General features: G+C 37.3%; 1 protein-coding gene across 1 annotated transcript in view; it reads right to left on the reverse strand.

Moving 5' to 3' along the window:
• Window positions 1-14,310, reverse strand: part of ANO4 (anoctamin 4) — a 311,842-nt gene that overhangs the window by 121,217 nt on the left and 176,315 nt on the right. The window contains exon 6 of the mRNA XM_004589617.3: window positions 1,557-1,693. Coding sequence (XP_004589674.2) covers window positions 1,557-1,693 — 137 coding nt within the window. The remainder of the gene's footprint in view (window positions 1-1,556; window positions 1,694-14,310) is intronic.

Here is a 14,310-nt window from a genome sequence, read left to right on the forward strand (position 1 = left end):
AGGCAGCTTCAACCAAGAGGAGCAGTGGAAATGCCCAGTCACGATGCCTCAGCTTGAATCTTTGAGGTTTTTTTTTTTTGCCCTGTAGAAGCACTCAGGAATGTACCAGAGTAAATGTTTTATTAACAAGTATTGGCCAGGCAAGGAGATGACGCTGAGGATTTATCAATGTCTGGCTTCAACAACAGGGTTTCAACCAAGGCACCAAAGGGAGAAGTGGTCCTGAGCAGAGCCCTAACCTTTCTGAGATGGTCTCTCTATCTCTCCATCTCTCCATCTGCCACTTAGGTATGTGGTCTAACTGCTGCATGAGATCCCTGCCAAGATGCCTTCATTAGTCCATATCATAGCATACAAGAAATCTGTGCAAAGATAATTGGATGAGCCTTTATTTTTTTCTTGGAAATAAAACATGGATAGCAGCATATTGTGTCTATGGGGGAGGAGAGCAAAACTTAGAAGTAATTGGTTTTCCCTCTCTAAAGACCCCTCAAAAGTATCATTCTTTCAATGGATAATTGAATAAACCCAATAAACTGATTAAGTGTGCCTATTACCTGTATCCAGGGATTGAATAAAGGAGATCTTTTAAACTCCACTGAGATAAAACATTGAGCAACAATGAATGTTCCACACAAAATACTTTTTCCAAAATGACACGTGAACAGATGAGTCTATTTACAATTGCAGTGAAGTTTTCAGTTACAGAGACAAACAGAAATGCAGAGAGGCTTCAAACACCATGGACTGAAGACTGATGTCTTCTCTGTCCTTATTCTAAGTATTGGAGATTCACACAGGGAAGTCCACTCTTGTAAAGCACTTCGCTGGTTAGCAACACTTATTCTATAGATTACCTTGAATGATGGGGTGGGGGTAAAGTCCTCTCCTTTGTATAAATACAATGCTTTAGCGGTAAGAAAGTAAGTGCATCACCACTGAAATTCATTTCCAGCTAGACCCATAAGGGACAAAGATACAAAACCCTACTTACTATTAAAAAATACTTAACATGAAATACTTACACACCATTATAGGGCACAGAGCAATATTTCAACAAAAACTGACCAGATCAGGCAACCGCCTTCCCTACTCCCTCATCCTTCTTTCCTGACTGAGCCTACTAGGTCGTCTCCTTCAGTTCTTTATAGTAAAAAAAAAATGCATACAAGCAAATAAAGGAACTTCAGGCAAAAGTCAAAGGATTGTAATAAGCTTTCATATTGTCTTACGTTTAAAGATACTATCAAATATTTGTGCTTACTATTTTATGTAATTGCTCAAGATTCTCTTTTAGAATATAATTCTAGAAGTGGAATTTCTATGCCAAGAATATGATTTATACTTTAAGGTTTCAGTTTTAATAAAATTTTTTTGAACAACAATAACAAAACCCACCAACAAAAAAGAAAAAACTACCCCCCCCCAAAAAAAACTACCCCAATTTTCTATGGGCTTTCTGTTTAATGAGAACATGACTATGGTCTGTTGGAGCATGCCACACAGGCTTCTACCTGGATGAAGAACTATACTTTTAAGAAAGCACACACTCTTACCTCTCCCCCTGCTTCCAATCTACTGGCATCATCTGAAGTACTGGTCAGGTTTCCAGGGTGAAGGAGCGAATCATCATCTTTGCAAGGACTATTCACAGCTTCTAATTCATCAAAAAGGATATTGACATCCTTGGCCACTGGAATCAAAGTCAACACATGACAAGTGGATTAAGATTCTGAGACCTTGAAAGCAACACCAACAGGAAGGTTTTCTCCCCTTGGCTTCAAAATTCCCCAGTGTCACTAACACGTGGAGCAACAAGTATATTATTTCCTAATTTAAAAAAAAGAGGTCAGATGTAAAATTGTTTGATTAAACAGTGCCTTCAGCAAGAGGAGGAAAAATGTCAAGCCTCCATAGTATAAATGTGATTGGTCTTTCAAGAGAAGAGGAACTGTGTCTGGTTTTCCTCCTCATGGTTGTTGAGCACAATGGACTTTCACTGAAGACTTCTGAGAACTCATTCCCTGGGTTGGAGATGTTTTACTTTTTGATTCTATTTTTGTCACAAGTCAGATAGCTTTGCCAAGTGAATATGCATGTGTGCCACAGGCTTCGTTTAGTAAGAACTGTGGTTCCTTTTCTTTCCCCACTCCTTTATTATTTCTCTAAAGCCAACAGCATGACAGCCTAGTGGTTAAATTCTTGCCTTGCTTGCCTGGGATTTCATATGGGTGCCAGTTCATGTCCCAGGAACCCCACTTCCCTTCCAGCTGCCTGCTTGGGCCTGGGAAAGCAGTAGAGGACTGCCCAAAGCGTTGGGACCCTGCCCTAAGTAGAAAACACAGAAGAAGCTCCTGGCTTCAGACTGGCTTAGCTTTGGCTGCTGTGGTTTCTTGGGGAGTGAACCAGTGGACTGAAGATCTCTCTCCTCTCTGTAAATCTGACATTCCAATAAAAACAAATACATCTTAAAAAGAAAGAATGACAAGGAGAGAGACAATGCCAAAATTCCAGGCAGTACAATTAATCAGCTTGGTATTAAGCTAAGGAAGGGCTGTCTGATAAGAACTGGGCAATAAAGGTGGGTCAGGTTAGGTAACTATTATGTATTGGAGAAGCCAAGGAAGATGCCTTAATGAATCTTTATTGCAAAACATTAGGGTGCCTGGCACAGTAGCCTAGCGCCTAAATCCTTGCCTTGAATGCGCTGAGATCCCATAAGGTCACCAGTTCATATCCCGGCAGCCCCACTTCCCATCCAGTTCCCTGCTTGTGGCCTGGGAAGCAGTCGCAGACTGCCCAAAGTCTTGAGACTCTGTACCCAAGTGGGAGACCTGAAAAAGGCTCTGGGCTCCTGGCTTCAGATTAGCTCAGCTCCAGTCATTGTGGCCACTTGACCACAGTGAATCAATGGACAGAAGATCGTCTTCTCTGTCCCTCCTCCTCTCTTTATATCTGACTTTCCAATAAAAATAAAAATAAATGTTAAAACAAAACATTAGGAACCCAGCTTTTAAAAAGATTTGGGAACAGGGTGCCTGGTACTGACATACTACAATTGAACTAGCAGGGTCAAAGGTTCAGACTGCTTGGGTGACCATCAGTCAGCCAGAAAGTCAGGATAGAACATTGAACTTAACATAGAGAAGAGGTTTCTGAGGACTGACCCTTCTTTTGCGATGCCAGGGTCGTGGAGGAATAGAGGTCAGAGTCAGCAAGAAGGTAGATTCCTTGCGTAATGGGAAAGTGATTTTAGCTTTAATAATAATGAATCTACTTGTCAAATATTTGTAATTACTCTAGTTATTCTTTAAGCAAAATAAGTTGAGACATTATAAATTAATTCTTTGGGAAAGGAAATCACAAATACATGACAAGGGTTCTAATAAACTGAACAGTGACAGTAATATTTGCTATTTGTTTATTAAACTCACATTTAGAGTTGAGTGTTAGCGATAAGTGTTAGAGCTACAAAGATGAAAAAATTATGCAAAAGATCAATGAAATAAACAGCTGATTTTTTTAAACAAGTAAAAAAAATTGTTACCATCAGTCCAATACCCAAAAGAGAGGAAAAATGTTTTTAAAAATCACTGCTGAAAAAAAGGTATTACAACCAGTACTACAGGAATGCAAGGGGTAATTGGGAATTCCTGCAAACTGCTATATGTCAACAAATTGGAAAATAAAAAAGGAATGATTTTATTTCTGTATACATACAATTTACCAAAATAAACAGGGGCATGGTGACAAATAACACCCAAACAGGACAGTAACCAAGACTGAGAATGAATCAGTAATGAAGAGCTTCCCAACAAAGAAAATACCAACACTGGATGACTTCATTCCTGAATTCTAACAAACTAGTAAGGAATAATTTTAATTCCTCTTAAACTATTGGAAGTATGAGAATCCTTCCAAATTGATTATCTGAGGCTAGAACTTAATTCCCAAACCAGACAAAGATACAACAAAGAAAACTATAGACCAATGTCCCTGATGAACATAAATGCAAAAATCCTCAATAAAATACAATCAAATCCAACATACCTCAGAAAGATCATACACATACACCAAGTGGGATTTATTCTAAGGATGGAGGGATGATTCAACATTTGAAACTCAATAAACAAATCACACAATTAACAGGCCGCACAGAAAGCATCTGATGAAATACAGCATCCTTTCGCGACTGAAAACAGCCTTTAAAAATAGACATAGAAAGAACAAATCCCAGCACAATTAAGTCAATATGACAAACCAGTCAGCATCAAATTGAAAGGGAAAAAGCTGAAAGCATTTCCATTAAGATCCAAAACCAGTTAAGGATGCCTATTCTCATTATTATTCAATATGGTACTGAAGTTTTAGCCAAGCCAGTGGGTAGAAAAACAAAGTCAAAGGGACACGTATTGTAAAGGAGGAAGTGAAATCATTGCTCCCAGATGACATGATTCTTTCATAGGGGAACTATAAGGTTCAATCCAGACACTATTGGAACTCACGAAAGAACTTGAAAAACTTGTAGGAAATAAAATTGACTCACAAAAACCAACAGCATTTTCACATATCAATAAGGCTCTAATCAGCTTGTAAGGTCAGTCCCACTCACAACAGCCATAAAAAATGTAAATACCTTGGAATAAATTGAACTGAAAATGTACAAAATCTCTACAATGGAAATTATACGACATTTAGAAAACATGAAAATAAAAAATAAGCATGTAGATTGGTAGAATTAATACAATCAAAACGTCCATACCACCAGAAGCAATTTAAAGATTTGATGCAATCCCAATCAAACTACCGTGGATATTCTAGTAAAGACAATCATAAAATTCTTATGGAAATTCAAAAGATCTTGAATAGTCAAAGCAGCCTTTAATAAAAAGAAAGTCAGAGGCATTACAACATCAGACTTTCAGACATACTATAGGATGCTATCATGAAAACAACACAAATATAGACCAATGGAGCAGAACAGAAATCCCGGCATTTAATCCACACATCTACAACCAACTGATCTTTAACAAATGAGCTAAAATCACATCTTCAACAAATGGCACTAGAAAACTGAATTTTCACATGCAGAGGTATGAAACAAGTTCCCTACTATATTCCCCACACCAAAATCAACTCTCAGTGGATCAATGATCCAAACCTCAGATCTGAAGTCATCAAATTACTAGTGGAAGACAGGAAAAATGTTGCAAGATATTGACCGATGCCATGACTTCATGGACAAAACCCCAAAAGTACATAAAATAAAAGTAAAAATAGACAAGTAGAGTTGCATCAGGTTAAGCAGCTTCTGCACAGCGAAGGAAAAATCAACAAAGAGGCAACCAACATAATGAAAGAAATTATTTGCAAAATATTAATTCTTAAAAAATGGTATCTAGAATGTATAACGAGATCAAAACCAACAAAACAGTCTAGTTAAATTGGCAAACAATATGACTACACTTTTTTTTGAAGAATGAAATACAAATGACCAACAGATGCATGAAAAAAAATTTCTCAGGACAATTAGTTATCAGGGAAATGGAAATAAAACCCACATGAAATATCATTTCTCTCAAGTTAGAATAGCTATCATCCAAAAAACCAAAATATAACAAATGTCGGTAAAGATGAAGAGAAAAAGCTACCCTAATCCACTGTTGGTGATAATGTAAACTGGTAAAGCCATTATAGAAGACAATATAGAGACTTCCCAGAAAAATGAAAATTCATCTACTATGTGATCCAGGTATCCTACTCTTGGTAATATAGTCAATGAAATGCAAGCAGCATATGCAAAGAGCTACTGCATTCTCAAGTTTATAGCAGCTGAATTTGCAATAGCCATGATAAAAATCAATGTAGATATCCAAATGACTGTATAAAGATGGAATATTACTTAACCATAACACAATTGAAATTCTGATAACTGCAACAAAATGATTACAAATGGAGATTATTATGCTTGGTGAAATAAGCTAGACTAAAAAAGAAAAAAAACACATTTTCGTCTTATTTACGAAGTAATTATATATTCAGAGAGGATAAAATTGTGTAGATTTCAGAGCATTTGGTATTCATATATTGGTAAATATATGTACTTCTTTACTTAGTCATATCACATAAATGACAGCATGCTCTTATTTCACATGTTTAAAAAAAGAAATGGAGATAGAGGGACAGTGAAGACGCTTAGAATAGTAGCAATGCTTTGTTCTTAATTTGAATGTTGAGAATTGGAGTAATGACATAAACTTCATTCATCTATGCACTTAGGTTAATTTTTGACATGTATATCCTATTTTAAGTTTAAAAACACAAACAAAACAAAAAGATAAATATGAGTGGGAAACCTTCATATTTTCAGGCAAGAGAATGAAGGAATCAGTGCTATACAGACCAAAACACGTAAACATGTTCTAGAACTAATGAAAAACAGAGTAAGAAACAAAACCAGAAAAATCAGAGTAAGATTCATTACCCTTAAATTCTCTCTCATTTTACTAATGCAACAGAATCTCTTCATCTAGACATTATCATACAGGAATACTAATCATATCTCTGTATTTTCTGATGCACAAAAAGTAAGGTGAAACTACAAGTCACTGATACCATACACAGGTATCTATCCAGGTGTCTATGTACTGTGTACTCCTGAGTATCATTCACTATATACAATTTGCAACCTAAATTCCAAATTATTGCATCTGACACCAGAATTCTGAAAGGCATTAGATATTGATCTCAAGATATCACTAAGAAACGCACAAAAAGGAACACCTGCAGGAAAAACTTACAATGCGAACATTTTTTAAAAAAGATTTCCATTTCTACTGGAACATGTGGCAGAGTGTTTGTCAACAGGTCTCTGCGTCTGTACTAGGCTCTCTTTCCAGTGAAGGGCACTGGTAGCTCCAAGTTGACCCAGATAGCAAACAGAAGACAATAATACCCCTTTGAAAATAAATAGCAAACTGCAAGATTATATCCACTGCTATCTTTTTAAAGTACTTTGAAAAGATTGAATTATTCTTATTGTACAGCAGAGTTATAGAGAGAAGAAGGGAGAGACAAATTTCTATCCATTGTTTTACTCCCCAAATGGCCAGAGCAGAGCTAATCTAAAGCCATGAGCTAGGAGCCTCCTCCGGGTCTCGCATGCAAGTTTGGGGTCCAAGGATTTGGGCCAGCCTCTGCTGCCCTCTTATGCCATGAGTAGGGAGCTGGATCAAAAGTGGAGCATCTAGGACTTGGAACTGGTGTTCATATGGGATGCTGGCACTGAAGGTGGAGGCTTAGTTTGCTATATGATCATGACAGCCCCCATTGTTATTTTTTATTATTCTAATTATCTAAATGAGATTGCCTGAAAGTATCTCTGTTTCTCCTAGAGATTAAAAATGAAAGACAAAAACAATAGGGAAACTGAAGCCAAGTAGTTGTTAAAGACCACCGGTCTGAGTACAGCAGGCTGGCCTAGTGGCTAAAGTTCTCGCCTTGAACATGCTGGAAACCCATATGGGCACTGGTTCTAATCCCAGCAACCCCACTTCCCATCCAGCTGCCTGTTTGTGGCCTGGGAAAGCAGTTGAGGATGGCCCAAAGCCTTGGGATCCTACACCTATGTGGGAGATCTGGAAGAAGTTCCTGGCTCCTGGCTCCTGGCTCCTGGCTTCAGCTCAGCTCAGCTCCGGCTGTTGTGGTCACTTGGGGAGTGAATCATCAGACGCAAGGTCTTCCTCTCTCTCTCTTCTCCTCTTTGTATATCTGACTTTGTAATAAAAATAAATTAATTTTAAAAAAGACCACTGTTCTATTTGCATCAGTTAACTTTCAAGTCAGCCTAAAACAGAGGCATTAGGAAAACAGAAGCTAATTTCAGAAATGCTAAGGTTGACCACAAGGCTAGGAAGCGACAAGGACAAATTCTAACCCAGTTCCGACTCCTAAGTCTGTGCTATTTCTAGCTGGCATCTTATTGTGGGATGCACTCTATGGTTCTTAAATCATGTTTGGCTTTCAAGAAAAGGAAGTCATTTAACCACCAAACAATTATCTTGTCACCATTTTAATATTTGTCTGAATAAAACGAGACTTTACATCAGTGGCTGGACAGGTCTGACACTTTAAATTGTAATAGATAAAATTAAGTGTTTTTAAAAATTTAGGAAATGCACAAACACAGCACAGTTTTAAGCACCCGAGGCTGGGATTTTCAAAACTAAATACTGTTTAGCATTTATCTGACACCAAGAATCCCAGGACTCTAGTTGCTCATTATCCTTCAAACAAATCTGACAGTATCCCCAAGGCAGAGACTGCCTGATTTACCAACAAGAACAAAAAGAAGACCTCATTCAAAAAACCCACAAAGTAGTGGGAAGGACACAAATGCTTCCTTAACTGGCTTCATTCCCTTCTAATGGGTCAGTGCTTTTCAAAATGAACAACCTGGATCCTTAGCATCTCTTTGGGAAGCTTCAGGAGTCACAAGTGGGGCAAGAAAGAAACTGAATACACAAAACTGTCCTTTTCTCCCACCCACACAATAAAACTCAGTCCTCATCTCTTTTACAGATTGTGGTTATATACTGCTAATATACTGGGGGTAAAATCAAATTATACTGTTAAAAAAAAAAAGAAAACCTGGCAACTTCTGCTAGTGTTAAATGGCTATGTTAACATCTCCATAAGAAACATCTGTGGTTCTATTACAGACCTGACAGCAGGCATCTTCCTCTGTTAGAGAATGGATCTCCAATACTCTTCAGATTCAAAGCATGCCTTTACAAATAAACCCAGAAAAACCATGAAATTTAGAAATGTGTATTGTCACTTTAAAAAGATTATTTATTTAATTATTTGGACTAGCTAGAGAGAGAAGGAGAGAGAGGGATGGGGAGAGAGGGAGGGAGGAAAGGAGCGTAGAGACATTTTCCCATCCACTTGTTCATTCCCAAATGGCCACAAAAGCTAGGACTGGGCCTGGCTGAAGCCAAAAACCCAGTGCTCCATCTAGGTCTCTGATGTTGGTGGCAGGGGCACAAGTACCTGGACCATTCTCGGCTGTTTCTCAGGCATGCTGGGATGAACTAGGGTAGCGAGGGGGGAGGTACCAGGGCTAGAACCTGAACTCATATGGCATACTGATGTCACAGGTATTAACCTAATCAGCTGTGCCCTAAAAGGTCTGGTCACTTCAAAAATGCCATTGCCTTGTCCAAGAATAGTGATGTTTATGAAACAGTAGATTGTGTTCCATGCATCCCAGCTCCCTCTGCAATGAGGAAGACATCAGTAACTTGTTGCTGGGACAGCAAGTGTTGCATAAAGAACTTCTCTGGCTACTTTTTCATTCCAAAGAAAAGGCAGATAATGATAGCAGCTTTTACCACCCTGAGAATATTGTTTAGGGAGGAACTGTGCGCCTAATTTGAGTTTTATTCATTAGCCTTCGCAACATTTTTACAACAGAAAATGACATCAATGATGCTCTACATTCGATATCCTCACCAACTACAAAGGATAATTTGGGTCTTGTTGACAAGAACATGAGCTTTGGATTCATGCAGATCCGAGTTCAAATGTCAGTCCTACTCCCTGGATATTAAATCATGCTATTTAACTTAGGTTTTAGCTTATCTTAAAGTATGAACAAGAAGTGAGGACGATCCCATTTAACAGCGGGATTGTTGTGAGGAGAGGCCATCATTGCACAGCCCCTGCCACATGCCAGGACATAGGCTAATTTACATAGATTTAATGTAACTATTTCCCTTTCACAGATGTGGAATTTACACAAAAGTGTTTAAGATGAAACAAAACAGCCTAAATAAGCAGTCAACCACAGAGTTGCCAGTCAAAATCATGTGATCAATATCTCAGCTCACCCAGCCTTTGTCAACCTCCCTTCTGAAACATCAGGAAGTCATGGGTTAAACGCCTGGGGAAGGTATTTAGACGGGTTTGGTGTCTGGTCAGGCTACCCATTACATACAAGAGTGCCTCACTCTGGCTACTAACTAACACAGACCCTGTAAGGAAGTAGCGGTGGCTCAAGACACTGGATTATTGCCACTCATGGAAAGTACCAGCTCCCATTCACTAGGTTTTGCAAGCATCGGGGAGGTCAATCAGTGGATAGGAGTGCATGCTGTAATGAGTTTTAAAATAATTGAAAAATAAGACATTTGAGTTCAAGAAACTGGATCTAAAGTGACTGGATGTCACTGAAAACTAACTCCATCTCCTTGGCCACAGGAGCGTAGACTATTGCCAACATCACAAGAGTCACCTGATTATGATACAAAAGTCAAACCACAGAATGACAACTATCTGACAGTCTCATCCAGGCAGTATCTCTTGTACTCTTTCAATTATTAAGGCCTAATGGACTATAACACAATAAGGCCATCCAGAGTACGAATGCCTGTTAAAAAAATCCCCACAGTATCAATCTGTATATGCTGAGAATCAAGAAAACTATGAATTAAGCCAGGGGAGTACATTACAAAAGGTTGGGGGGGATGAATGGTCTCTAGAAAGAGCTGCACACTGGCATTAATTTAAATAATTAAAAGGTTCAATACAACATTTACATGCCATTTCACAGTAATTGCTAATGTAATAGACACACATGCACACATGAACTGCTTCATAGACTGCACAGTTTCAAGACATGATTCTCAATCTAATTTCAGAAGGAAATATTTGAGAACATCAACCTCTTAAAAACGTTCCTATTTTAAACCTTACATGCTTAAAAAGCAAGGGTTTGAGGGTTTAAATGATGCTATTATACGGAATAAAGCAGGCACATAATTCTTTGCATCAATGTTTTGAATTTCATGAAGCAACTCAAGCTGAAGAAATGCCCTATGACTTTGTTACCACTATATTAAGCAGGATCTGTCTCCAAATTCTCATTCCACTGCCTTGGCATACAGTTTAGTTTCAGTCATTACAGACATTCCCACTCTTATGCCTCTGGTATCCAGGATTGTGCAAAACCCCCAGCCTTTATGAACAGAGTGGAACGCTAAGAAAGTGCACTTTGTCTACCATGACAATAACTGCCACTGAGCAGCCCAGTCTCCATGCCCATCCTCAGATTCACTTGTTCACTCGTCCATTAACAAATGTTTATTAAATAAATTCCATAATCCATGCTCTGTGCAAGCCACTGAATATGCAACAAGGAACTTGGAAGATGAAACTACAAACTTCCTTGAGCCTCCAGCATTCCTTCTTTTGGCTGGCACCTCTGCAACAGTTGGCAGTCCAGGTAGCCCCGGTGCAGTCTCCCAGGCCCACCAGTCTGCAGGACTCCATGAGGGCCTTGGGTTTAGGGATCTTTCCCATCTCTTTTTGCTTCCTTCTCCTGTCCAAAAACTAGCCACTTATCCCCACAGGGAAAATTTTTGGAAAAGAAAATCCAAGAACTCAAGCATCACAAAACTCCACTGACACAAAGGAGTTCAAGGGGTTTGGTTGTTATCTTGAGGCAGGGAATGGAGGTAAGAATAGAGACATGGAAAAACAGTATCAAGGATTATTTTCCTCTAGACAGACACATGAAAGTAAATGTATCCTCATGTTTTACTTCCATGCTTAAATATCCTCTTCCCTAGAAAGTAAAAGTTGTTTTCATTTTGAACAACCAAACAAAATATGATTTTCAAATTAAAAAAAAAAAACACTTTTTTTTTCTGAATTGGATTTTGTATCAGAACATTCACCACTGCTTTAATAAGTAGTATTATGGCCATCACAGTGCCTGGCCCAGAACAAGTGAAGTAGATGGATGGACGAGTAGGTAGAATAATGCTTAACATAGTAAGTTCCATATCTAACATGGAGGATTTGAAAAGCAACTTGAGATGGGCCAGCCACTCAGAGACATCTTGTCAATAGACAGGTTAATCAGGGAAATGCAGATTAAAACCACAAGGAGATATTATCTCACTCCAGTTAGAATCCATGTTTATCCCAAAATAAGAAAATAACAAATGCTTAGCTGGCACTGTGGCATAGTGCGTTAAACTGCAGCCTGCAGGGTTGGTATCCCATTTTAGCACTGATTTGAGCCCTAGTCATACTGGCTGTGTCAGTGGTGAAATCAGCAGATGGAAGAACTCTGTCTCTCCCATTCTCTGTTTCTATAACTGCCTGTCAAATACATAAATCTTAAAATAAAAATAACAAGCAATGAATAAAGTGGTGGAGTAAAGGGGACCCTGATGGGTTGTTGACAGGCATGCAAATCGGTATAATAATTTTTGAAATTCCTCAAAAAAACTAGAAGTGGATTTACCACTTGACCCAGCTATCCCACTTATGAGAATACATCCCAGAATTCAGCATATGAAAGAGATATCTGGAGTCAGCATATGAGATATGTTTTCAGAAGCCCAATTAACAACAGCAAAGATAAGGAAACAGACTAAATGCCCATCAACTGATGACTGCATAAACAAAGTGTGTGTACACATGATGGATGATTAGACAAAGAAAGCAATGGAATCCTGACATCTGCAACAAGTTGAATGGAATGGAGATTATGCATAAGAGAAACAAGACAGACACAGAAAGACAAATATCACATATTTTCTCTTCTATGTAGGAGTTAACATATAGGATGCATAAAAATTGTGTGGATGTCTTATTATTTGTTACATGGGTGGTTACGAATATTGCCTGTATTAATTCTACCATGCATAAAACACACCCTTTTCTCACTTTACGACCACCATCATGTATTCCATATAAGGTGATAACAATATCTGTTTTCAAGAAACAACGTGTGTGTATAATTTTTACATATGAAGTGAATATCAAATTGTTACATCTTACAATGAATTTTAAAAAGATAGACCATGGAATTTAATTTATCATGCTGTATTATATACTTAAAACGATAAGGTATATTTTAAATCATTTTATTCACAAGTGACACATACAGAGAGGTGATATATAGGTGAGTTAAGTAGATTGTGATCATCTCCCAATATGTACACATATCAAAACATAACATTGTGTACCTTAAGTATATAGTTTTACAAACCAATGCTATCTTCATAAGAAAAATGTGAAATGTACAAAATGCTTCCAGAGTGTGAAATACCATACTATACTCCTTAAAAATATGTCAAAAATGTCCAACTAAATTTTTTAAAAGAATAGAAAAAGAATAGATGAAGAAGCTATATTTATAGTATGCATAGTACTGGAAAGAAAATGCAAACATTTTAAAATGCAGAAGCATGGTAGGGAAATTATTAACATGTAAAAACAAAACACATTTTTTATGGTAACAATTTCAAATACAGATTTTTGTAAGACTTTTTTTGCATTTCCAATTTAGACATTGAGCTTATAAAATGTAATGTTATTTCCCTTTCCTACGCACATATTTCATAAACAGTGAAAATGTTTAACACTCAAAGTATTTCATTGCCCCTAATCATTTTTAATTTTGTATTTAACTTAGGCTGACTTATCATTTAATATTGACTCTATTATCATATTAACTACATATTGCATTGGGAAGATATACTCATACTTTTCACCTTTAAAATTTATTAATCTACTTACATAAGAAACAAGTTTCATGCACTCCATTTATTTAATTTTCAGGACAAAACAATACTTCCCACATCCCTCCCTTATATCCTACTCTCATTCTCTACTTTTATTTTTGATTTTTTAAAATTTTTTCAGTGTCATTATTTCCATTTACTTATATTCATAAGTTTAACCTCCACTAGATAATGCAACAAGTAGAAAGACCACCATTCTTCAGGAGTATCGACAAGAACCATAAACAATAATCTGATCTGAAGATGTCAATTTCACTCTTAATGCATTACATTTTATTGTACTCTCTATAGTAGCTATCACAAATCAGAGAAAACATGAAATTGGTCTTTTGCAGTTAACTTATTTCAGTAAGCATAATGGGTTCACTTTTATCAATCTTATTGCAAAAGACAGAATTTCACTCTAATTTTTCATTTTTAAAAGAGAAGTTATGTTTAAGAAAGAAAATAGATATTATGCAAAAAATATCACAATGATAAACTTAACCCAAACACTGAAGCAAGATTAGAAACAAATACCACCATACCTCCCCTGAGTCCCTCACTGCAGAAAAACATATTTCCTTTTAGCTTGATTATGAATATTCTATGACACTTCAAAATATTCATGGAAAAGTTAAATTAAAACATTTAATTTGGTGCAAAAATCTACTGAAATTCATGTGCAATTTTTTGTCTTATGCTCTTCCTGAGAGCTTTTTGAAGACCC

Source organism: Ochotona princeps, chromosome 15, assembly GCF_030435755.1.
Source record: "Ochotona princeps isolate mOchPri1 chromosome 15, mOchPri1.hap1, whole genome shotgun sequence".
Taxonomy (NCBI): Eukaryota; Metazoa; Chordata; class Mammalia; order Lagomorpha; family Ochotonidae; genus Ochotona; species Ochotona princeps.